Source organism: Artemia franciscana, chromosome 7 (genome assembly GCF_032884065.1).
Source record: "Artemia franciscana chromosome 7, ASM3288406v1, whole genome shotgun sequence".
NCBI lineage: Eukaryota > Metazoa > Arthropoda > Branchiopoda > Anostraca > Artemiidae > Artemia > Artemia franciscana.
In genome coordinates this window covers 44383125-44410808 of record NC_088869.1, presented here as the reverse complement: position 1 = coordinate 44410808, position 27684 = coordinate 44383125, and the positions used below count along the sequence as shown (strand labels likewise).

General features: G+C 37.2%; 1 protein-coding gene across 2 annotated transcripts in view; it reads left to right on the top strand.

Annotated features, from left to right (window-relative positions):
• The window catches only part of LOC136029354 (uncharacterized), a 224757-nt gene extending 197560 nt beyond the window's left edge, over positions 1-27197 (top strand). The window contains exons 2-4 of one of the 2 annotated variants that reach the window (XM_065707659.1): positions 22310-22539; positions 25858-25968; positions 27015-27197. In XM_065707659.1, coding sequence (XP_065563731.1) covers positions 22310-22539; positions 25858-25968; positions 27015-27156 — 483 coding nt within the window. In that variant the 3' untranslated portion in view covers positions 27157-27197. Of the gene's footprint in view, positions 1-22309; positions 22540-25854; positions 25969-27014 lie in introns of both variants that reach the window. The other variant, XM_065707658.1, reaches the window with a different exon arrangement.
• The last annotated feature ends 487 nt before the right edge of the window (positions 27198-27684 follow it).

Here is a 27684-nt window from a genome sequence, read left to right as displayed (position 1 = left end):
AGGTAATGTTTGCGTGAAATCTCCCGCAAGCAATATTAATGTGCTGCCAAAGGGTTTCGAATTCCCTCGCAAATCATTCAAATATTGATCCAGAGCCTCGAGCGATTTTTTATGTGCCATTGTACTCTCGTCCCAAATAATAAGGTTGCATTGCTGCAATACTTTACCCATCCCGGATGATTTGGAAATATTGCACGTGGGAGTTTCTGTAGAATGCAAATTCAGAGGCAATTTCAAAGCGGAATGAGAAGTTCTTCCACCAGGCAGCAACGTTGCGGCTATTCCGGACGACGCAATTACCAACGCTATATCATTTTTTGATCGAATTGATGCCAGAATCAGTTTTATCTCAAACGTTTTACCAGTACCTCCTAGCGCATCCAAAAAGAAAATTTCTCCAACGTTAGTATCGACACAATGCATTATCGTATCATAAATGTCATTTTGTTCCTGCGTTAACTTGGAAATGTTATTTTGTACATACGGCAATACATCACTCGTACTGTAACTTTGTTCACGATCCAATTCTACTCATGTCGAAACTGCAGCGGTACGATTAGGTGAAGGCATTCCCAAATCCTGAAGAGGTTTGTTTGCCATACATACGCACAAATCTTCTATAATAACTAAAGTGTAGTTATACATTTCTGATGTAAAATCAAAAGTCATATCTGACGTTTCTAACCGTTTTCGTTGGAGTATATCTTTGGACATTACCGTTTACAGTTCTCGAATACCGTTTACAGTTCTCAAATACTCAAAGGACGTTGGACCGGGTACATTCACCAAAAGCAGGCGTAGAAAGAAGCATTTATGTTGATTTGGGTGAACGGTGTACAGTCTTCCTATCGTGGTATCTTTGAAGATGGTAGGTTGGCCGTCGACTGACTTACCCTGTTTTCGACGTTCAAATACTTTATTTTTAGTATTTCACGTGTAATACGAAGGCACTTCAGTATACAGTAGTTTTTTTGCAAAAGAATCATTTTTGCATAGCGAAAAGAAAGCAGTTAACTTTGTATCCGGTGGATTCAGGGCTTTTTGTTGCACGTTGGATTCTGAAAAATAAACACGTTGACCATTCTGTAAATAAACCGCGAAGTGAACAACAGCTGGACTACGTTCATGTATCGGAAATGAAAGAATTCTCCAAACAGCTTCATTACTGCTTATGTATCTTCCAGCCTGATATTGTACGATTTCATCGATATCTTGGATTTCGGACTGCAAGCCAAAAACTGCCATGTCATTGCCTTTGTTGACGTATTTACATATGTATTTGATTGCGTTTACGGAGTTACAGTATTCAACGTTTATGTGTGCATTAAATGTTTTTGATAATAATGGGGAATATGGAACAACCCAAAGGTTATCTACTTCGATGGTTGTACCGTTACGCTTCTTTATTATTGCTGTATCTTCTTCTATATTGTGGGTAACCATCATTGCCAGTAATTGTGTTGGGTACTAAAAGTCGAGGATATTGCTTTGTGCACCTTCCTTTGGCCATGCATGGTGAATTTTCGTTCAGTGCACCGAAAGGTCCATGTATCATATTTTTTACAACAATATCATATAACCCCTTATCGACATTTTCATCAGGTATTTCAGCGCAAATCACATCATCAATTTCATTAGAAGTAGTTTTATAATGTAGCCAGATTAGTATATGTGCGTGTGGCAATCCTCGTTTTTGCCATTCCTCTGAGTACATCCAGCATCGCACTGACCCAAACACTTCAGGTTTTACTATGAGGCGTTTTGTCAGCGGAAATCACAATTTTATGCGTATCAGTAGGCATCAAATCGATGGCTTTTTTGAAGAGATGCACAAAATTATTATTTTCGTGGAAAAGATGTTGCAATTGGAAAACGATTGTCCTTTCAACGTCGGGAGAAATTTCGCAACGTGCATTCAATTCAGAATTTTCTATCACTGATGAAGTACAATTGTAAAATTTATTATTCTCGCCTGAGAATGCTAGAAGGGACCCTGCTCTATGATAAATTTGCCCTTTTACTTTGAAATTAGGCATAAATTGATCTGGATTTTCGATTTGGGCACCCAACGACGTCATTTGGAAATATGAGTTATATTTTCTGATTTTTGATAAAAAACGCTTAGATTCTGACGTAGTTCCAGTAAGCAAAGTCTTAAATGGCTCTGGGGGTGCAGCCAGTTGTGGAAGTTTAACTTTTCCTGAGGCGCAACACATTCCCATTGTTTCACCATTAAATTTCAAGGCCTTGCAGTAGGGACAAATTTTAGACATAGTCCCGATTTCAACACATCTACTATAATCATCGACTGGGTTGTACCTGAATGCCATGCGATAATTTTCACGTTGCTCTTGTGATTCCTCGGCACGCTTTCTTTTGGCATTATCTCTTGAAGCCGCAAGCCTGTTTTCACGTTGCTCTTGTGATTCCTCGGCACGCCTTCTTTTTTCGCTTTCTCTTTTAGCAGCAAGTCTGGTTTCGCGGTGCTCTGGTAGTTCCTCGACAAGCCTTCGTTGATGGAAATTGCACATTCCTAATCTGGCATTATCTCTTGAAGCGGCAAGCCTGTTTTCACGTTGCTCTTATGATTCCTCGGCACGCTTTCTGTTCTTACTTTCTCTATCAGCCGCAAGCCTGTTGTCTTGCTGTTCTTATGATTCCTCGGCACGCTTTCTTTTCTTACTTTCTCTATCAGCAGCAAGTTTTTTGGCATAGACTCTTTGAGCAGCTTCCTCGGCTGTTGCCATTGTAGGTTCTTCAGTCATTTTACAATTGAACATTTTTCCGTCCACGATCTTCTTACAATTAGAAATTTGTCTTTGAACGAATTTCTTAAATAACTTTAATGACGTCATCGTCATAACAAACATGACGACAACTAACTTCATGACGACATGATGACATGACGTCACGCGACAGAGATAACACACATACAACTTATTTTTATTATGTACTAGCTGTTGGGGTGGTGCTTCGCGCCACCCCAACACCTAGTTGGTGGGGGCGCTTCGCCCCCCCAAGCCCCCCTGCGCGTGTAAGTCGTTACGCGCCATATTAGTTACGCGCCATTGTAGTTGTGTCCCTATGTCCCACCTGTGAATATAGATATATATATATATATCTATATATATAAAAATAAGTTGTCTGTCTGTCTGTGGATCAGGTGACGTCATGTCTCTGTGTTGACTGACGTCATGTTTTCAACTGATGAAATTACAGACCGGGACATCGGGACACAAATGACGACCGGGACACCGGCACATAGGGAATATAAATGACGACAATCAAAGAGAAAGCGACCGGGACAAAAGGATTGTTCGATTAGCAATCACCATCAACAAAGCACCGGGACACAAATGACGACCGGGACGCAGGGAGTATAAATGACGACCAGGACATAAGTAAAAAAAACTAAAAAAACTAAAAAAAGGTAAAATCTACAAAAAAACTAAAAGGAAAAAAAACTAAAAACTAATAAAAAAACTAAAAACTAAAAAAACTAAAAAAGAAAAAAAATAAAAAAGGAAAAAATGAAAAATAAAGGAGAAAAACAAAACTAAAAAACGAATGTATATACAGACCGGGACACCGGGATACAAATGACGACCGAGACACAGGGAATATAAATGACGACCGGGACACAGGGACACAACTGGAACGGGGACGCCGGGGGGCACAGGGGGATATAAATGACGACCGGGACACCGGGACACAACTAATATAAATAACGCCCGGGACACTCAAAGAAAAATCACAGACTGGGACACCGGGACACAAAGGACGACCGGGACACAGGGAATATAAATGACGACCGGGACACAGGGACAAAACTACAAAGGGGACGCCGGGGGGCACAGGGGGATACATAAATGACGATGGCGACACAGGGAATGGTCGATTAGCAATCAACATCAACAAAGCTCAAGGGCAATCATTAGAATCATGAGGTATAGATCTGAATACGGATTGTTTTCCCATGGACCATTATATGTTGCATGTTCAAGAGTCGCCAAACCTGACAATCTATTTATATGCACAGACAATGGGACAGCAAAGAATGTTGTATATTCGCAAGTTTTACGTAGTTAAAAACATATATATATATATATATATATATATATATATATATATATATATATATATATATATATATATATATATATATATATATATATATATATATATATATATATATATATATATATATATTCACAGGTGGGACATAGGGACACAACTACAATGGCACATAACTGATATGGCGCGTAACGACTTACGCGCGCGGGGGGGCTTGGGGGGGGGGCACGAAGCGCCACCCCAACAGCTAGTATATATATATGTATATATATATATATATATATATATATATATATATATATATATATATATATATATATATATATATATATATATATATATATATATATATATATATATATATATGTTTTTAACTACGTAAACCTTGCGAATATACAACATTCTTTGCTGTCCCATTGTCTGTGCCTATAAATAGATTGTCAGGTTTACCGACTCTTGAACATGCAACATATAATGGTCCATGGGAAAACAATCCGTATTCAGATCTATACCTCATGATTCTAATGATTGCCCTTGAGCTTCGTTGATGATGATTGCTAATCGACCATTCCCTGTGTCGCCGTCGTCATTAATATATCCCCCTGTGCCCCCCGGAGTCCCCATTGTAGTTGTGTCCCTGTGTCCCGGTCGTCATTTATATTCCCTGTGTCCCGGTCGTCATTTGTGTCCCGGTGTCCCAGTCTGTGATTTCTCTTTGAGTGTCCCGGGCGTCATTTATATTCCTTGTGTCCCGGTGTCCCGGTCGTCATTTGTGTCGCGGTGTCCCGGTCTGTAGGCTATATACATTCGTTTTTGAATTGGTCTTTTTTTTAGTTTTTAGTTTTTTACCTTTTTTTAGTTTTTTTAGTTATACCTCATGATTCTAATGATTACCCTTGAGCTTTGTTGATGGTGATTGCTAATCGAACATTCCCTGTGTCCCCGTCGTCATTTATATATCCCCCTGTGCCCCCCGGCGTCCCCGTTGTAGTTGTGTCCCTGTGTCCTGGTCGTTATTTATATTCCCTGTGTCCCGGTCATCATTTGTATTCCGGTGTCCCGGTCTGTATATATATTCGTTTTTGAAATGGTATATGATGAAATAAATTTTTGTATTTTTCCCCTTTTTTTCTTTTTAGTTTTTTTTTTTATTTTTATTTTTTTAGTTTTGTTTTTCGCCTTTATTTTCTTTTTTTCCTTTTTTTCTTTTTTAGTTTTTTTAGTTTTTTAGATTTTTTTATTAGTTTTTAGTTTTTTTTTTAGTTTTTTTGTAGTTTTTACCTTTTTTTTTTAGTTTTTTTAGTTTTTTTTACTTATGTCCTGGTCGTCATTTATACTCCCTGTGTCCCGGTCGTCATTTGTGTCCCGGTGCTTTGTTGATGGTGATTGCTAATCGAACATTCCTTGTGTCCCGGTCGCTTTCTCTTTGAGTGTCCCGGTCGTCATTTATATTCCCTACTAGCTGTTGGGGTGGCGCTTCGCGCCTCCCCAACACCTAGTTGGTGGGGGCGCTTTGCGCCCCCACCAAGCCCCCCCGCGTGCGTAAGTCGTTACGCGCCATATTAGTTACGCACCAATGTAGTTGTGTCCCTATGTCCCACCTGTGAATATAGATATATCTATCTATCTATATATATAAAAATAAGTTGTCTATGGATGTGTCTGTCAGGTGACGTCATGTTTGTGTGTTGACTGACGTCATGAAGTTAGTTGTCGTCATTTTTGTTATGACGATGTCGTCATTAAAGATATTTAAGACATGCGTTCACGTAGAAATCTATTAATATTTAACTTTAAAATGACTGATGAACTTACAATGGCAACAGCCGAGGAAGATGCTCAAAGAGTCTATGCCAAAAAACTTGCTGCTGATAGAGAAAGTCAGAAAAGAAAGCGTGCCGAGGAATCAAAAGAACAGCAAGGAAACAGGCTTGAGGCTGATAGAGAAAGAAAGAACAGAAAGCGTGCCGAGGAACTACCAGAGCAACGCGAAAGCAGACTTGCTGCTAAAAGAGAAAGTGAAAAAAGAAGGCGTACCGAGGAACTACCAGAGCACATGAAACCAGACTTGCTGCTAAAAGAGAAAGTGAAAAAGAAGGCGTGCCGAGGAATCACAAGAACAGCAAGAAATCAGGCTTGCTGCTTATAGAGAAAGTAAGAAAAGAAAGAGTGCCAAGGAATCAGAGCAACCTGAAAGTTATCGCCTGGCATTCAGGTACAGCCCAGTCGATGATTGTAGCTTGAGTAGATGTGTTCAAATCGGGACAATGTCTAAAATTTGTCCCTATTGCAAGGCCTTGAAATTCAATGGTGAAACAATGGGAATGTGTTGCGCCTCAGGAAAAGTTAAACTTCCTCTATTGGCTGCACCACCAGAGCCATTGAAGACTTTCCTTACTGGAACTACGTCAGAAAACGGTACTATACATGACACTTACCGTAGTGCATGCCAAGCTCTGAATTTATTGGAGAATGACCAGCACTGGGATAACTGCATCAATGACGCGTGCGAAACGTCAACCCCAAGTCAAATTCGTGCATTGTTTGGCATCATTTTAACAACTTGCTCTCCATCAGCTCCTACAGAGTTATGGGAAAAATATAAGTCAAAAATGTCCGAAGATATACTCCATCGAAAACAGTTAGAGACGTCAGATATGACTTTTGATTTTACATCAGAAATTTATAACTACACTTTAGTTATTATAGAAGATTTGTGCGTATGTATGGCAAACAAACCTCTTCAGGATTTGGGAATGCCTTCACCTAACCGTATCGCTGCTGTTTCGACATGTGTAGAATTGGATCGTGAACAAAGTTACAGTACGAGTGATCTATTGTCGTATGTACAAAATAACATTTCCAAGTTAACGTCGGAACAAAAAGACATTTATGATACGATAATGCATTGTGTCGATAACAACGTTGGAGAAATTTTCTTTTTGGATGCGCCAGGAGGTACTGGTAAAACGTTTGTGATGAAACTGATTCTGGCATCAATTCGATCAAAAAATGATATAGCGTTGGCAATTGCGTCGTCCGGAATAGCCGCAACATTGCTGCCTGGTGGAAGAACTGCTCATTCCGCTTTGAAATTGCCTCTGAATTTGCATTCTACAGAAACTCCCACGTGCAATATTTCCAAATCATCTGGGATGGGTAAAGTATTGCAGCAATGCAAACTTATTATTTGGGATGAGTGCACAATGGCACACAAAAAATCGCTCGAGGCTCTGGATCAATGCTTGAAAGATTTGCGAGGGAAGTCGAAACCCTTTGGCAGCACATTAATATTGCTTTCGGGAGATTTCAGGCAAACATTATCTATAATACCTAGATCAACTCCTGCAGACGAAATGAATGCTTGCCTGAAAAATTCTAATTTATGGGCACACGTAAAAACATTAAATTAACTACAAATATGCGTGTCCGATTGCAAAACGATGACTCTGGTCAAACATTTTCAGAACAATTGCTGGCAATTGGAAACGGAAAGCTCCCAGTAGACTCAATTTCAGGACGTATACAACTATCTGCTGATTTTTGTAATTTAGTGACGTCCAAAAATGAATTGATTGAAAAAGTATTTCCGAATATGCTAAAAAATTATAAAAATAATAAATGGCTAAGTGAAAGAGCGATTCTCGCACCCAAAAATATAGACGCCCACGAAATCAACAATATTGTTTTGACCAAGATTCGAGACCAGGCAGTCCTTTACAAGTCAGTCGACACAGTTTTGGAACCAAATGAAGCGGTTAATTAACCATCTGAATTTTCAAATTCCGTGGATCTTTCAGGGTTTCCACCACACGTGTTACAACTAAAAATAGGCGTACCAATAATACTTTTAAGAAATATCAACCCTCCAAAGCTTTGCAATAGCATGTGACTTGCCGTAAAAAAAAAACAATGGAAAACCTAATAGAGGCCACAATCTTGACAGGACCTTTTGAGGGTGAGGCTAATCTTATTCCTCGCATTCCCATGATTCCAACGGATCTGCCTTTTCAGTTTAAAAGATTGCAATTCCCAATTCGATTAGCATTTGCAATCACCATTAATAAAGCTCAAGGTCAATCATTAGAAAAATGTGGTATAGATCTTAATACTGATTGTTTTTCCCATGGACAATTGTATGTTGCATGTTCGAGGGTCGGTAAACCTGACAATCTATTTATATGCAGCGACAATTGGACAGCGAAGAATGTTGTATATTCGCAAGTTTTACGCAGTTAATTTGTATTGTATCTATCTATCTATATAAAAACGAGTTGTGTGTATGCATGTTTGTTTGTTTGTAAAAAGAGCGTTTGCATATGACGTCATTATTAATACATACGGCTTTGTATATGCACAGACAATGGGAAAGCCAAGAATGTTGTATATTCGCAAGTTTTACGTAGTTTGAAACACATATATAAATCTATCTATATTCACAGGTGGGACACAGGGACACAAATACAATGGCGCGTAACGATTTACGCGCGGGGGGGGGGCTTGGGGGGGGGCGCGAAGCCCCCCACCAACAGTTAGTATATATATATATATATATATATATATATATGTTTTTAACTACGCAAAACTTGCGAATATACAACATTCTTTGCTGTCCTTTGTCTGTGCATATAAATAGATTGTCAGGTTTACCGACTCTTGAACATGCAACATATAATGGTCCATGGGAAAACAATCCGTATTCAGATCTATACCTCATGATTCTAATGATTGCCCTTGAGCTTTGTTCATGGTGATTGCTAATCGACCATTCCCTGTGTCGCTGTCGTCATTTATATATCCCTCTGTGCCCCCCGGCGCCCCCGTTGTAGTTGTTTCCCTGCGTCCCAGTCGTCATTTATATTCCCTGTGTCCCTGTCGTCATTTGTGTCCCGGTGTCCCAGTCTGTGATTTCTCTTTGAGTGTCCCGGGCGTCATTTATATTCCTTGTGTCCCGGTATCCCGGTTGTCATTTGTGTCCCGGTGTCCCGGTCTGTATATACATTCGTTTTTGAATTGGTCTTTTTTTAGTTTTTAGTTTTTTACCTCTTTTTTAGTTTTTTTTAGTTATACCTCATGATTCTAATGATTGCCCTTGAGCTTCGTTGATGGTGATTGCTAATCGAACATTCCCTTTGTCCCCGTCGTCATTTATATATCCCCCTGTGTGTCCCCGTTGTAGTTGTGCCCCTGTGTCCCGCTCGTCATTTATATTCCCTGTGTCCCGGTCGTCATTTGTATCCCGGTGTCCCGGTATGTATATACATTCGTTTTTGGAATGGTATATTATGAAATAAATTTTTTTATTTTTCCCCTTTTTCTTTTTATTTTTTTTATTTTCATTTTTTTTAGTTTTGTTTTTCTCCTTTATTTTTCATTTTTTCTCCTTTTTTTCTTTTTTTTTTCTTTTTTTCTTTTTTCAGTTTTTTAGCTTTTTTAGTTTTTTTTTATTAGTTGTTAGTTTTTTTTCTTTTTATTTTTTTTGTAGTTTTTACCTTTTTTTAGTTTTTTTAGTTTTTTTTTACTTATGTCCTGGTCGTCATTTATACTCCCTGTGTCCTGGTCGTCTTTTTTAGTTTTTTTAGTTTTTTTTACTTATGTCCTGGTCGTCATTTATACTCCCTGTGTCCCGGTCGTCATTTGTGTCCCGGTGCTTTGTTGATGGTGATTGCTAATCGAACATTCCTTGTGTCCCGGTCGCTTTCTCTTTCCCGGTCGTCATTTATATTCCCTATGTGCCGGTGTCCCGGTCGTCATTTGTGTCCCGATGTCCCGGTCTGGAATTTCGTCTGTCGAAAACATGATGTCAGTCAACAGACAAACATGACGTCACCCGACAGACCCACACACACACAGACAACTTATTTTTATATAGATAGATGTGCCGGTGTCCCGGTCGTCATTTGTGTCCCGATGTCCCGGTCTGTAATTTCGTCAGTCGGAAGCATGACGTCAGTCGACACACAAACATGACGTCACTCGACAGACACACACACAGACAACTTATTTTTTTATATATAGATAGATACTAGCTGTTGGGGTGGCGCTTCGCGCCACCCCAACAGCTAGTACACCCCAACATATATATATATATATATATATATATATATATATATATATATATATATATATATATATATAGTATATATATATATATATATATATATATATATATATATATATATACATGTACATATATATATATATATATATATATATATATATATATATATATATATATATATATATATATATATATAGATAGATAGATAGATAGATAGATACGTTGTTTGTTTGTCTGTTGACTGACGTCATGTTTGTTTGTCGACGGACGTCATGTTTGTCGACTGACGTCATAATAAGGATTGTGCTGTATGTCGTCATGAAGTTGTTTGTCGACTGACGTCATGTTTGTTATGACGAGGCTTTGTATATGACGTCATTATAAGTATATAAGAAGGCCGTTCAAAGAGAAATTTTTAATTTTAAAATGACAGAAGAACCTACAGTGGCAACAGCCGAGGAAGCTGCGCAAAGAGTATGCCAAAAGGCTTGCGGCCAATAGAGAAAGTATGAAAAGAAAGCATGCCGAGGAATCACAACAACAGCGTTAAAACAGGCTTGCGGCTAATAGAGAAAGTAAGAAAAAAAAGCGTGCCGAGCAACCACAACAACCGTGTGAAAACAGGCTTGCGTCTCAAAGAGAAATAACCAAAAGAAAGCGTGCCGAGGAATCACAACAACAGCGTGAAAACAGGCTTGCGTCTCAAAGAGAAATCACCAAAAGAAAGCGTGCCGAGGAATCACAAGAGCAACCTGAAAATTTTCGCCTGGCATTCAGGTACAGCCCAGTCGATGATTATAGTTTGAGTAGATGTGTTCAAATCGGGACTATTTCTAAAATTTGTCCCTATCGCAAGGCCTTGAAATTTAATGGTGAAACATTGGGAATGTGTCGCGCCTCAGGAAAAGTTAAACTTCCTCAACTGGCTGCACCACCAGAGCCATTGAAGACTTTGCTTACTGGAACTACGTCAGAATCTAAGCGTTTTTTTTTATCAAAGATCAGAAAATACAACTCATGTTTCCAAATGACGTCGTTTGGTGCCCAAATCGAAAATCAAGATCAATTTATGCCTACTTTCAAAGTAAAAGGGTAAATTTATCATAGAGTAGGGTCCCTTCTACCATTCTCAGGCGAGAATCATAAATTTTTACAACTTTAGTTCATCAGTGATAGAAATTCTGAATTGAATGCACGTTGCGAAATTTCTCCATACGTTGAAAGGACTATCGTTTCCCAATTGCAACATCTTTTCCACGAAAATAATAATTTAGTGCGTCTGTTCAAAACTGCCATCGATTTGATGCCTACTGATAACATAAAATTGTTATTTCCGCTTACAAAACGCCTCGTGACCAACATGTGCGTAGATACAATGCTCCAACTACCGACGAAGTGGCAATCGTTATGGTCGGTGATCAGTTTTTACCTCGAGATATTATTCTTCATAAGCGAAACGCTCAGTTGGTAAGAATTGCTGAAACTCATCGATGCTACGATGCCCTACAATATCCTATCATTTTTTGGGATGGAGCCGACGGCTATAACTTTAATAATAAATTGCAAGATCCATCGACTAACAAACAAACGTATAAGAAATGCAGCGCAATGCATTATTATTCCTATAGACTAATGATTCCTCAGGATGAAGACAATTATATTTTAAAATGCCGTCAATTGTTTCACCAATACATCGTTGATTTGTATGCTAACATTGGATCAGAACGTTTGCTATTTATCCGTCTGAATCAGACCAAACTCTGCTCTGAACAATACATTCATTTGCGAGATATAGGTAGGTAGGTAATTTTATTCAAAAAACAAACAACAAACTTTCATTCATCAGCTAAAAAAAATAGGCCGCAATGGGCTGTAAGCGTAGCAGACATCAAATACGATCCATTTCTTCATAAAATATTTCGCTTACATCAAAAAGTAAAATAAATAAGATGAATAAACTACAAAAAAAGAAAAAAAACGCAAAAAAAGAAAACAAAACAAAACTAATGGTCAATTTAACAAAATGGGGGGAGATACCCTTCTCTCAATCTAAAATACTCAACATTACTAATTGTTCAGAAGATGGGCCTTGAGGCGTCGTTTCAGCTGAGGCAGACTTTCTGATTCCTTAACTTGCTGTGGGAAGGGATTCCAGACGGACTGTCCCATGTATCTGATAACATGAGCTGACCGGGAAGTATTCGGAAACTCATGAACAAGATTATTTGAATTTCGCGTGCCATAATCATGATAGGAAGAACCCAAGCTAAAGAAAAATCATTAAAAATGTCAGGCCCTAAATTATGTAGACACTGATATAAAATACCAATCTGCATGTCTCTGATTTTTCCAACATCCAAAATATCAAACTTCTTAAATATAGACACAGTGCTAGCGCTTCCGCGACCATAATTTCCTAGAATTTTAATTGTCTTATTCTGTTGCACTTGAACTCTCCTGTAATTAGACTGAAAGTTACTAGCCCAGATTAAGCAACCATAATTTATATACGACGCCATTAAAGTATAGTACAGTACATTAAAACTTTCAAAGGAAGCACATTTTTTAGACGCCGCAGCATTCCAACTCCCCTTGACACTTTGCAGGAAACTAGGTCACTGTGCGACTTCCAACTCAGTTTGAAGTCAAGAAGAAACCCGAGGTAACGCGTTTCTCGGACTTGTTTTAAGGAAACACAATATCTGAAGGTAAATCTTGGGGCTCACCAGTCCTTCTAAAAACCATGTAACTTGTTTTTGAAGCATTAACAGCAAGTTTACTGAGTGTAACAAACGTATGTAGTCCCTTTAAAGCACTGTTTGCTCGGTCTATCAAGTCCGGCGACGATTTGGCAATAACAGTTATAGCAGTGTCATCAGCAAAAGACGTTAAGTAACCAGGGACAAAAAATCTCATACTATCTACATAAATTAAAAATAAAAGAGGACCTAGGACAGAACCTTGTGGCACTCCGCAATTCAATGGGTAAGCTTGTGAAACTTCATTATTTATTACGACTTTTACACTTCTACCTCGCAAATACGGCTCAAACCAACTCAAACACTTATTCCTAATACCTAACTTCGACAATCTATCCAACAAAATTCCAAAATCAACAGTATCAAAAGCTTTCTTAAAATCAATGAAAATTGTCATGCAAAAATAATTTTTTTCCAGTGCACCGTTTACCTTATCAATCAAATTTAAAGCAGCATGCACAGTTGAATGTCTTTTTCTAAATCCAAATTGAGTTTCAGACAGAAATCCGCAATTTGTTAGATGCTCATATAGTCTTTTGTGAACTATTTTTTCATATAGCTTTGAAATGATGGGTAGTATTGATATGGTCTCCAATTTGAAAGGTCACTTAGAGTCCCAGACTTCGGAAGCGGGATGACTTTGGCCATTTTCAGCGAACAGGGAAATTGACCCTCTGCCATTGACAGATTTATTAAAAATACTAGTACTGGAAGAATATTCGGAAGCACTGATTTTAGAGTTCGTAGGTTGAGGCCATCGGTCCCAGCACTGTTTGATTTTATTGAAGAAACAATCTTCTCTATTTCTACAGAATCGCAGGGTTCTAATTTCATTTCAAAATCTTAAAAGCTGATTCTTCTATCAGCAACTCGTTGTTCACTGCTGCTTCACTCTGAACAGAGTCACTAATCTTCGAGAAATGATAAGCAACCAAATCACATACTTTGTCAAGATCTCGAACTATTTCGCCACCAACATTTAGGCTATACTGTTGTGGAGCAGGACTACCTCTGATCACTTCATTAATAATTTTCCAAGTGGCTTTAGGGTTTGGTGCATTTTTCTTAAATTCTTCGCCATAAAAGTTTCTCATTTTCTTTCGTCTAGTAGAGTTAACTAGATTACGTTGATCCTTGAACTGTGCAGAACTTAACTCATTTGGTTCATGGATGTGTGCTGTATACAAAGCATTTCTTATATCAATCATTCGCAAAAGCTCATCATCAACCCAAGGTTTTCTCGCTGCCTTTTTTCTTATTTTCATGCTTTTCAGTGGGCATGTCAAGTCATAAATACCTAGCAGCGTGGTGTTGAACTTTTCAAAAGGAAAGATGGGTTATTCTCCCTAAATAAAATCTCCCAATTTACAGCACCTAGCTCTTCTGAAAACATTTTAACGTTCGCTGGCTTCAGATCTCGGATCTGTATATTACGCTTCACTACTTGTTTTTTCATGTGAAGTCCTAATCTAGCTAGGACTGGCAGGTGATCGGAGATAGGCGAAACTATAATGTCTGCGCATGTAGTTGCTACTTGACGTGACGAAACAAATATGTTGTCAATCAAGGTCGCAGAATGCTCGGTGATCCTTGTTGGAACTGTGACCACAGGGTATAGATCGTGAGATGACATGAAATTTTTAAAAATCAAGATTCATACCAGCTAGTATTTTCAAATCATAATTGAAATCACCCATTATCATAAATTCCAAACCTGAATTTCTTACATTCAGCATTAAATCATCAAAACCAGATATAAAACGATCAAACATAGCACGTGGTGGTCTATAAATAATACAAAATAAAAAATTCTTTTCTTCAAATCTAACTTCAACAGAAAAACTTTCAAACTCACCCTCTAGCCAAACCTCAAGATCATCACGCACCTTATACTGTAGAGTCCTTTACTAGAAACGCCAGGCCTCCTCTGCCCATTTTTGAACGGTTTTTTGATTCTAAACAATACCCTGGAAAACTATAGAACGAGAGAAGACTATCCCTACCCAAATACGTTTCACATAAAGTAAGCAACTGAATAGAATCATTTTCATACATAAACTGAACAACATCATGATAAGATGACGTAATGTGGCAGTTCCACGCTTACACAAGGCACTCATTTATTCTTTTATTAATGTCTACAGGTCCATTAATATACGTGCTAAAACGACCCGGCCGAAAACTTAAAGTAGATTGCTCTGCCCCAAGCTTAGATAATAAATATTTGTCAATATCAAATGGGTCTTGTTCATATAGCTTAAGCCGCAAACTTAGTAGATCAGTACCCGTTAAAACGAAAAATAGTAAATATTGGTGTTACTATCGAACAATAAAAATCAAAATCAAAAAATATCTGAAAAAGAAAAAGAAAAAAAAAATAATCAACAAAATCACATGCAATCAAGAAGTGACCTTATTCTGCGAACAGAAGGGTCGCTTGGCCTTTTCACAAGGACATTACCATGGTCTGTCCAAACATACTTCACACCAAATTTGTCTCTTGCCATGTTCAAAATGTCTCTTCGACGCTTTGTTAAAGCCTCAGTGACGTATACACCGGTACGCGCTAATTTTGCTTTTTCTTTGAAGACTCTTCGGACAATATCTTTGCTCTGAAACTTCACCATTATGGGAGCTACTTTACCAGAACCATCAGTGCTGATCATATTCTGCCGGAATCGAAATACACTTGTAATATGCCCATCCGTTATATCACTAACACCTAACTTCTGCTTAACCAAATCAATCACAGTGGTATTCAGGTTAACACCTGGCTGTTGTTTCATTCCATGGATTACGAGACTATTAAGCAAAACTTCTTGGTCATAATCATCAAACCTCATCTCTATGCGATTAACGCGCTCCTCAAGATTTTCAATAAGTGGTTTTAGAGTTTTGAGTGATTTTTCAAGCTTTTCAAATTTAGGATTATATTCAACCGCAATAGAGTCGTATTCTTCGCTGACAATTGTAAATTGTCGATGCAGTTGTAAATGACGGTAATACCACAAACGTTGGAAGATTAACGATTTTACCTTCGTCACATGCTGGCAGTCCCCATCATACGCATGAATATGCTCAAGTTGCTATTGCGTATATTCGTCTCTATGGTCGTCCAGATTTATTTATTACATTTACATGTAATCAATCTTGGGACAAGATACAGCAGCTTTTACTTCAAGGACAACCGGCGGTTCATAGACATGACATTACGGCCCGTGTCTTCCGACAAAAGTTGAAATCACTGATAAACTACATAGCAAAACTTAAAGTGTTTGGGTCAGTGCGATGCTGGATGTACTCAGTGGAATGGCAAAAACGAGGATTCCCACACGCACATACTTTAATCTGACTACATGATAAAATTACTTCTAATGAAATTGACGATGTGATTTCCGCTGAAATTCCTGATGAAAATGTCGATAAGGGCTTATATGATATTGTTGTAAAAAATATGATACGTGGACCTTGCGGTGCACTGAATGAAAAATCACCATGCATGGCCAAAGGAAGGTGCACAAACCAATATCCTCGACTTTTAGTACCCAACACAATTACTGGCAATGATTGTTACCCACAATAGAAGAAGATCTACTGAAGATGGCGGTAAAACAGCAATAATAAAGAAGCATAACGGTACCACCATCGAAGTAGATAATCAGTGGGTTGTTCCATATTCACCTTTATTGTCAAAAACATTTAATGCACACATAAACGTTGAATACTGTAACTCCGTAAAGGCAATCAAATACATATGTGAATACGTCATCAAAGACAGTGACATGGCAGTTTTTGGCATGCAGTCCGAAATCAGTGATATCGATGAAATCGTACAATATCAGGCTGGAAGATACATTAGCAGTAATGAAGCTGTTTGGCGAATTCTTTCATTTCCGATACATAAACGAAGTCCAGCTGTTGTTCACTTAGCGGTACATTTACAGAATGGACAACGTGTTTGTTTTTCGGAATCCAACTTGCGACAAAGAGCCCTGAATTCACCGGATACAACGTTAACTGCTTTCTTTTCGTTATGTCAAAATGATTATTTTGCAAAAAAAAACTGCTGTATACTGAAGTGCCTTTGTATTACACGTGGAATGCTAAAAATAAAGTATTTGAACGTCGAAAACAGGGTAAATCAGTCGACGGCCAACCTACCATCTTCAAAGATACCACGATAGGAAGACTCTACACCATTCACCCCAATCAACATGAATGCTTCTTTCTCCGCCTGCTTTTGGTGAATGTACCCGGTCCGACGTCCTTTGAGTATTTGAGAACTGTAAACGGTATTATACATGACACTTACCGTAGTGCATGCCAAGCTCTGAATTTATTGGATTTCCCATGACCAACATGGGATAACTGCATCAATGACGCGTGCGAAACGTCAACTCCAAGTCAAATTCGTGCATTGTTTGGAATCATACTAACAACTTGCTCTCCTTCAGCTCCTACAGAGTTATGGGGAAAATATAAATCGAAAATGGCCGAGGATATACTCCATCGAAAACGGCTAGAGACCTCAGATATGACTTTTGTTTTACATCAGAAATTTATAACTACACTTTAGTTATTATTGAAGATTTGTGCGTATGTATGGCAAACAAACCTCTTCAGGGTTTGGGAATGCCTTCACCTAATCGTAAAGCTGCTGTTTCAACTTGTGTAGACTTGGATCGTGAACAAAGTTACAGCACGAGTGATCTATTGTCGTATGTAAAAAATAACATTTCTAAGTTAACGTCAGAGCAAAAGGACATTTATGATAAGATAATGCATTGTGTCGATAACAACATTGGAGAAATCTTGTTTTTGGATGCGCCAGGAGGTACTGGTAAAACATTTGTGATAAAATTGATTCTGGCATCCATTCGATCAAAAAATGACTTAGCGTTGGCAATTATGTCGTCCGGAACAGCCGCAACGTTGCGGCCTGGTGGAAGAACTGCTCATTCCGCTTTGAAATTGCCTTTGAATTTTCATTCTACAGAAACTCCCACGTGCAATATTTCCAAATCATCTGGGATGGGTAAAGTATTGCAGCAATGCAAACTTATTATTTGGGACGAGTGCTCAATGGCACACAAAATATCGCTCGAGGCTCTTGATCTATCTTTGAGAGATTTGCGAGGGAATTCGAAGCCCTTTGGCAGCACATTAATATTGCTTGCGGGAGATTTCAGGCAAACATTACCTATAATACCTAGATCAACCCATGCAGACGAAATGAATGCTTTCCTGAAAAATTCTAATTTATGGTCACACGTAAAGACATTAAAATTAACTACAAATATTCGTGTCCGATTGCAAAACGATGACTCTGGTCAAACATTTTCAGATCAATTACTGCCAATTGGAAACGGAAAGCTCCCAGTAGACTCAATTTCAGGACGTATACAACTCCCTGCTGAATTCTGTAATTTAGTGACGTCCAAAACTGAATTGGTTGAAAAAGTATTTCCGAATATTCTAACCAAATATAAAAATCATAAATGGCTAAGTGAACGAGCGATTCTGGCAGCCAAGAATAAAGACGTCCACGAAATCGACAATATTGTTTTGACCAAGATTCGAGACCAGGCAGTCCTTTACAAGTCAGTCGATACAGTTCTGGAACCAAATGAGGCGGTTAATTATCCATCTGAATTTTTAATTCCCTGGATCTCTCAGGGTTTCCACCACACGTGCTACAACTAAAAATAGGCGTACCAATAATATTGTTACGAAATATCAACCCACCAAAGCTCTGCAATGGCACGCGGCTTGCCGTAAAAAAACAATGGAAAACGTAATAGAGGCAACAATCTTGACAGGGCCTTTTGAGGGTGAGGCTGTTCTTATTCCTCGTATTCCCATGATTCCAACGGATCCGCCTTTTCAATTTAAAAGATTGCAATTCCCAATTCGATTAGCATTTGCAATCACCATCAACAAAGCTCAAGTGCAATCATTAGAAAAATGCAGTATAGATCTTAATACAGATTGTTTTTCCCATGGACAATTGTACGTTGTATGTTCGAGGGTCGGTAAACCTGACAATCTATTTATATGCACTGACAATGGGACAGCAAAAAATGTTGTATATTCGCAAGTTTTACGTAGTTAATTTGTATTGTATATGAATATCTATTTATCTATATAAAAATAAGTTGTATGTATGCATTTTGTTTGTAAAAAGTGTTTGCATATGACTTCATTATAAGTATATAAGGCTTTGTATATGCACAGACAATGAGACAGCCAAGAATGTTGTATATTTGCAAGTTTTACGTAGATAAAAACATATATATATATATATATATATATCTATCTATATTCACAGGTGGGACACAGGGACACAACTACAATGGCGCGTAACTAATATGGCGCGTAACGACTTACGCGCGCGGGGGGCTTGGGGGGGGGCGAGAAGCGCCCCCACCAACTAAGTGTTGGGGTGGCGCGAAGCGCCACCCCAACAGCTACTATCTAACATAACTTTGTTTTATAATTTAGTATTTCTATAATATAGTTATATATTATTATGATTTAGTTATGTAACTATATAACTTTGAAATTATATCAGAAACACAGAAATTATTCAGGAGAAGTTCCGTTTTGTCCAATGTGGATAATAAGAAGAATATTTAGAAAGTTTTAAAATAGTTTTTGTAAATTCTATTATATTCTATTAAATTCTATTATATTGAATAACGAGCTGTTTCTCACTTTGTTGTATAGTTTAGTTAACTACTTGATTGGCAAAATTTCTAATAGAAAATTAGATTTCATGCAAATCGTTAATTATAGGGCAACAACTGGGGTATCAGTTGACACTTCACAATCCATATAGACCCATTGATGGTTTTTTAATTGATATCAAGGGAAATGTTAACTGTTTTGACACCTCATCCAACCCACTAATTTTTTGGTTTCTAACCCTCACGCGCACAAAGATTGTAACGGTGGGGTGCGATTATAAAAAAAAAAATACGAGAGAAAATATCTAATCATTGAAAATTGGTATGATGACTGTGAGGGGATAAACAGACAGGGGATATCTGGGAGGTTCCTTGACCATATATCTAATGTAAATTTGTTCTATAGTTTAATATTTTTATAATATAATCATATATTATTATTATAACTATATAACTTTGAAATTATATCAAAAACATAGAAACTATTCAGGAGAAGTTCCGTTTTGTCCAATGTGGATAATAAAAAATATTTATAAAGTTTTAAAATAGTTCATTTAAATTCTATTTTAATTGTTATTCTCTAGAATAGGGGAAAGACACAAAGCACAAATGACAGAACAGTCATAGAAAACGGAATGACCATGAACAGAGCACACCAATTACGTCTTCCTTGGTTTGAACAAACTACGTGTTCCTTTTTTCATAATTTTTTACTATTTTACTAATTTTATCACTTTAATGTGGCAACAGTCCGCTGACTCAAACTCAGAGGACATTTAGTAATGGAAATGACAAGCCATCATGTATAATCAGTGCAATAAGAACAATGAAGGGGAGTAACAGTACTGAAGAGAGGAGAGGGGATGGATAGAGAAGAAACTAACATTTGCCTACATTAAGCAGTAGGCCAATATCAGGAAAAAGAGCTGAAACAGTAGAAATCATTTGGAAAAGATTGGTTTTGGAATGGCTAATCAGAAGCAAAACCAGAAGATCGTTTTTGGAACGGCTAATCAGAAGCAAAGCCACGTCAGCAAAACCAGAAAAGCAAGTACCCAATATCTTAAGCAAAGGGCTAGAAATACAAAACTTAATAGGGTGAGAGATAACACCCCCCCCCCCCCTGTCTTGCTGCTCATATGATAAAACTTTGTGCATTATCTAGTTGAAGACAAGAATATGAATACCGAAATTTGACAAAAATTTTCGATGAAAGACTAACCTGGAACTATGAAGAGAAGCTCACCATTCACCACACTATCGATCGCTGTCGAAAGATATAGGTTATAAATATAAAAACGATTTAGCGTGGATGAATTATCAAGGACTAAGAAAGACCGAATCCTATACACATGTTGACAACTTTTACTCCGTGCCAGAAAGCAAACTGATTCTCACCCAAGTTTGTGTTTTAAGTCAAAAAGGTGAAAAGGTATAATCGAATCTTTGTTGATACTTCAATAAATGGTAATAATTCTTTATGGATCAACATCGGAGTGGTTATTTTTCCTTTTTAAATATATGGAATAATAGGACGCAAAAAAATCTCAGTAGATATGTAAGGGTATTGGTTCCATTACAGATTGCATTTTGTGAAAGACAACTGTTGAACTGAAATTCTGGTTATTCTTCTCATCTCTGTTAGGCCTTGTTCCGTCCTTTTGCAGATGTCCCCTAACATTGCCTCAGAGGTCGGAAATGTGCACCATTTCTGTGCCTCTTAATGAATCCAAATACAAAGTACATGGAAATTATTATTAAAATCAGTTATACACAAGCTAACATATGATTTTCTCGTATGTCATATAAGTTTACACAAAGGGAACTCAAAATCCTCTACAAAAGGTTTCCGACAATGGTGATTCTACTGGTGTACTTTGCAATTTCATCCCCTCTTTTTAGGAGAATTCACTTTATATATAGAGAGACATTTTACCGGAAATGACTCCAAAACCGCAATTTTTGGAGTCATTTCCGTTTGACTCCAAAAGCGGAGTCTTTCAAGACTTTTGGAGTCTTTTCAAGTGTGCAATACTGGTCTAAAGAGTTTCTTTCGCTGGTATAATTAAACCCTATTTCCATAGTTATGTAACTTTTTCGAATTCATGCCTCTCATTCCCCTTCACAGTCTCTCCTACAGACTTGAATCAAGTTTGGGAAGTCATCTGATCTGGTGTGACTATTTAGCACCATAACATACTCTTCCTAATTACTTTTATGATGGTTCCAAAAAGAAAAATAAATAGAACCAATTTTTGAGTATCTGAGCTGATAAATACTGCTCCACGCCAAAAAAATAAAAATATCGAAAAAAAAACAGCCAACAGGCTAATGCTAATGTTATGCATAAGATGAACAGATATGCTGCATTTTTTGCAGCAATATACATGTTATTTGTTACTAACTCAAAAAAGTGACAATACTAGAAATTTAAAAAAAAGTTACATCCCGAGTGTTCCCTTCTTACTAAAATAAGGACTAGAAAAGTCTTTTCTGGGAATTATTTTACAAGGATATTTTCAGGGAGATCTATTATATCTTTTCTAAGTAGATGCAAAAAGTTGCTTTTTAGCAGAATAAATTCTAATTGTAATTGGAAATGAACTTCATAACCTAATCGTATTCTGTCTAAATTCAAAAGAGAAATGAGAATTATGTGATGTTAGGCAATGACGAAATAACATATTAGTCTTTTATGAAAGATTTTTCTTATTTGTATTGTTTTTTAGACTCGTTACAGCCAAATCGGGAGCATTGACAAGGTTCGACCAAAAATTGACGAATTTTTGGAGAATTACTACTTCACCGACCTGTGTTTGATTTACGCTCCTTCGCAGATAGCTCTGGCCGCTATTATTCATGCTTTCAGTCAGGAGCCGGGAAGCTTGGATCGATATGTTATTGACGTCCTCATTCCAGGAGATGAGAGCCACCTTGGTCCATTGGTCGAAGTCATAAGGTATTTACAGATGGATTGTTTTCTTCTAACGGAATTGCCATATGTTATATTACCCATACAGTTGACCGTGTTCCAGTCAAGTGCTGTGCTACCATGTGAATGAGTTTTGTATTAACCTCTCTTTTCAGCCTTATCATCATTAGTCGAAATCCCATAATTACGAAATCCCTGAAAATTGTAGAGAAATTGATTAATAAACCGGAACAACGTTGATCCTATCTTGGGTCTATACCGTGTTATCCCTCTCTTTACCGCGATTTCCACTAGTCAGGTGGAAATAGCTCCTACACCTAGTCAGGTTGCTTTTCTTAGTTGTTATGTAGTGTAAAATTACATTTTAAAACTTATGACGTTTCTCGCTTTCGTAAAGAAATCGATTGACTACTTCAAGCTTATCTGGAAGTGTTGTTGAACAGAATATGTAATATTTTGTAGTGGCAACAGCATTTTCAACAAGAAATCATTAGGCTATAGCGGACCTTTTCTAGAAGGTAATGACGTTAAAACCCTTTGGCTGTGGATATGATTTTGCTTCAATGTTGGCCGATCTGGAGTTTTTTTCTAACGTAATTTCTATCTTCTGGAAAAATACCTAAATTAAAATGCCTAATATCAATAAGATTAGGCCTTGAAAATGTGGCCTAAAATCATTATAATGACCTTTTCCAAAAGGTAATGACATTAGAACACAAAATCAAATATTTCAGTGAAACATAGCATAAACTAAACAGAAAACATCCTTTTTGTAAGATTGCTCTCTTGGTAAAATTTTTCTCAGATCTTTAGTTTTATCAAGTTATATCATTTTCTGCTTTTATTTGGAAGTATTAGTAGTAGTAGTAGTTGTAAAGCAATTTTATTGAAAATAATCATTTTATATATAATAGCACAACAAAAGCGGAGCTTGTGTCACTTAAAAGACACCGTCACTTTAAAGTGACGGTTGAAATTAGGGATACTAAGAACAAGTCGATATAGAAAGAAGGAAAGGTAAACTTACATTTAAAGTAGTAATGTGCCACGAAAAAAATAAAGAAATTCAACAGTTCATATCACTTTCTCAACAGTTGCTATCACAGCTAAGGAATTGAAATGATACCGCCTTATTCCCAGCCAACTGGTTCTTTTGTGTGGAATTTTAATCCACTTAAAAGAACGAATAGTTTTTGAATTACCAGATGTTCCACTGGTAGCCCTTTTCACTCTTTTTTTTTTTTATAGAGAGAGAAAGAGGTTTAAAATTATGACAAACAAACAACAACTAGAGTTCAACGGCCACCCCAAGAAGTAAGAAACTTGCCCGAGAAGTAGCAAAACAGACTGAAGCAAGAGCGAGGGAAAAAAACTCAGTTCACAGTACTCTTCCTAATCAGCACCATAACCTTATAAAAAATAATTTTAACCAACATTCTATTCATACTCTGAGAGTTCATAATTATTAATTTATTCATTAACTGACAACTTTTTCCTTTTTCAAGACTCACCAAGGTATTGAATTGGTTGTTCAGCGTATGAGCTATTTCTAAGACAACTGTTTTCACAATGAGCAAAGGCTATGGGAGACCACGGAATCAAATAGGAAGTAAAACTCTGCTAGACCTTAATTATGCTTATAGTTTAAGCATCCTAGACGAAAATGTTAGCAAAATGATTGAATTTTTTGGGATTCTGAGAGTTGAGGTTACAAGAATAGGTTTGAAAATGAATGTTAAAAAGACTAAGTCGTTAAGACTGGGAATAAGTTAATATGAAGAGGTGATGCTGGGCAACGAGAAGATCGAGCAAGTGAAGAGCTCCACTTACCTAGATAGTATTACTAGCAAAGACGTTGGGTGCAGTGAAGAAGTAGAATAGCCAAAGCCAAATGGGCTCTTTGATAGTTGAAAAAAGTTTAGAAGGATAGGAACATAAGTCTGTGAACCAAGATTAGACTATAGAAAGTTACAGTGATGACAGCGGTCAAGCATGGCTCTGAAGTGTGGACGCTCCGAAAGACGGAGGAGGATTTGCTAAAGGTTTTCCAGAACAATTGTCTACGGATTGTTTTGGATACCTGTCTTACTGACCGTATTTCAAAGAGTAAACTGTGCGAAAAAGGTGGTTCAATCCTGCTTTCTACGACTGTGATGAGGGAAAGATTGAGACGGCTGGGTAGTGTTCTGAAGATGAAGGATGAAAGATTGACTAAGATAGTCCTTGGTGGCCAACCCTCTAGGGACAAAAGAAATGCAGGTCATCCCTGAATGAATTGAGAGGATGTCGTAAGAAAAAGTTTAACGGACGTTGGAATTTCTCGGGAGGTTGTAAAGAGGGAGAATTTGAATAGATTGGGATGGAAGAGGAGCGTGTGTTGGCCTCAGGTGGCTGTGTATTGCAATGACTTGTTAGTGGTAGTAGTACAACCTGTAAATTCATCAGATATCTACTTTGGGATTTTAGTTCTGTCGCTAATAGCTGGATTGGGGCCTGGTTGTGTATGCTGTTTATTCTAGCTTAAGCCAACTCAGTAATTAAATTAGCTTGGAGTGGAAAAAATACCGTATACATTCTTTTTACTTTGGGCACCAGAGCGCTCGTGTTTAATTTTTACTATTCCTCTTGGAATTCGGAAAGAAGATTGCGTAAAGGATTTAGTATATGTATTTCTTTTTATTATACAAGAAAGAAATGCAGAAGCAAAGTAACGCGTAAGAAAATTTAAAAGCAATTTCAAAAATTAAAAAAAAATACAGAATTATGTAGACAAAGGGGTTGCCAGACATTTGATTAAACGGCCAAATTATTGTTATTAAGTTAATAGTTCTTGTTCTAAAATTCCTCCTGTTTTGTTCCTACTTTTTCTAAAAAGTTAGTAACTTCAAAAACATTTTTCTGCTTTTTTTAATTTAAAACGACATAGTAAATCGACTTAGAAATCAAAGTATATTAACAATAATAGCAACAAGACAAACGAATAATAAAAAAAAATCAAAGGCCAAGCGAAAGCAAAGGGTATATATTTTTAATTTACCCTTTCTAATTGAGGATGGCAATTATTTTACAATTCAATAGTACAAAAGCATACCAGACGTTTATAAGTTAGCTTAAAATTTTTGGTCATTTTCTTTTCAGGATAAATTTAGAATTTTCATTTATTCATTTTTACTAGTACTTTCTTGTGTCTTCGATTCAAAATGAAACTAATCAAAGAGATTTTAATATATAAATAAACCGAAGTTGGTATGGTAAATGGGACTGTTTTAAGTGTAATTGAAAACTTTTCTTTATATCTAAGTAAAGTATTTACTTATTATTACTGAATGTTCTATGTTTCAGAAGCATTCGAAAGACAGTACGGGATGTAAAACGTGTATCAAAAGATTCAATAAAACCTCTGGAGATCAAACTGGAAAAATGCAGAAATCAAGCAAACAACCCGGATAGTGACGTGTAAGTTGTTTCTTTAATTTATATATACGAAGTATTTTGATAAAGAACATAACATGTTCATTATCACTCTTGGAAGCATCTGAGACCTCGACAGACTAGAAATGGGGTCTTCACTGTTCATAATATGCTCATTATCGCTCTTGGAAGCATCTGAGACCTCGCCAGACTAGAAATGGGGTCTTCACTGTTTGTATTAATGTATAGTAAAACAGAATATGTGTTTTTCCATACTAAGACTATAAAAAATTGAAAATACTTTGTGATTTAACGCTACCCTTTGTAAGTGGATAATTACCATCTGTGTGGACATCTATACTATTCAGGAGCTAGGGATTGTCCATTAATTTACCCTTATCCTTAGCTAAAATGATGATATCACTAAAACGACCCTTAATCTGGTATATTACTACGCTTACCCCCCAGCCTCTCTAGGTCATATGTTCACTGCTAAAGTTCTAGCCACTAACAGTGTTGCATAGTTGTATGATTTGTCTCCGCCAGGGAAATGAGTAGTGTTGAAACTTTTCCTTGATCATGTTTGTGAACCTGTGACCTAGGGCGTGAAAGAACATATATCCCCCTTGGCTTTACTAGCCTTTATTTTTGGTATAATCTAGACACGTACACATGGAGGGGCTTCTGGTTCTTCCCCCTCCCCTGGGATCTCGTGATACGTATGGTGATTCTCAAGCTCCCCGTGTCATTAGAATATTTTCCTCCTTTTTGACGCTGTCCCCCCATGAAAAAAATCATGCTCACTTTCCTGATATCAGGATGTATTTATCTAGTACAACTCATATGGAAGATTGACATGCGTTTTCAAAGCTGACCTATTTATTAATTTATACTGCCATGTTTAGTTGTTAGATTCTATGATTAAATTTTATTTTTAAATTCAAGGCACAAAATCTTGGTAGCTCAAAATAGCATCATTTTAATTTAGCACGTCCATTGAGCCAAAACTTGGCTTTACCAGAAATCTCCCCGGTCTCTTGGGTTAATGTGTAATGCAAGTGTCGTTGAATATTTGTCTCATATACTTTTAGCTACAGACAGAAGATGGTGGAATCACTAGAAGCAGAGGATGAAAGACAAGCCATGAAAAGTGCAAGAATAGAAGAGGAGACGCGAAGAATGGATGCTGAATCTCTTGGTGATATGCAATCTCTTGATTCTCCTGGACTCTGAATGCATATGTTTTTTATGGTCATTAAATTTATATCTTGTTCTTTTTTTTTAGTGACTTGGCTTTTCAATTATTGAAATGAGGTAATTACCCTTCTTCATTAAGCTTGCTGCAAAAGGTGCTCACCAGGGTATGGGGCATTCCTTTTTGGCTCTATTTACCGAGTCTCACAATCTTATGCATAATTCTTGTATGGTTCAGTTATGAATCGTATGGTCGTATGGCTGTTTTGGTTACATCAATAATATCAATTGGATCGGAGCTAGGAGGTTGAAGATTGGGCTAAACAGGAAAACTTACTTTTAGCTATTACATAAAACAGAAGTGCTTGTTTTTTCACGTCTATGGGGAGGTTTGCTCTCCTTTTGACATTGGCGCGGCCCAAAATATACCTTCCCATTCGCCCAAATTTAAATTGTAAAAAAAGTAATAGTGTCGTCCTCAAAAAGAAAAAGCGCATAATACTACGAAAATGAGTTAAGGGGTGAGAAAGATTGCGCTAAAAAATGAAGCAATGTGATTGAGGTACA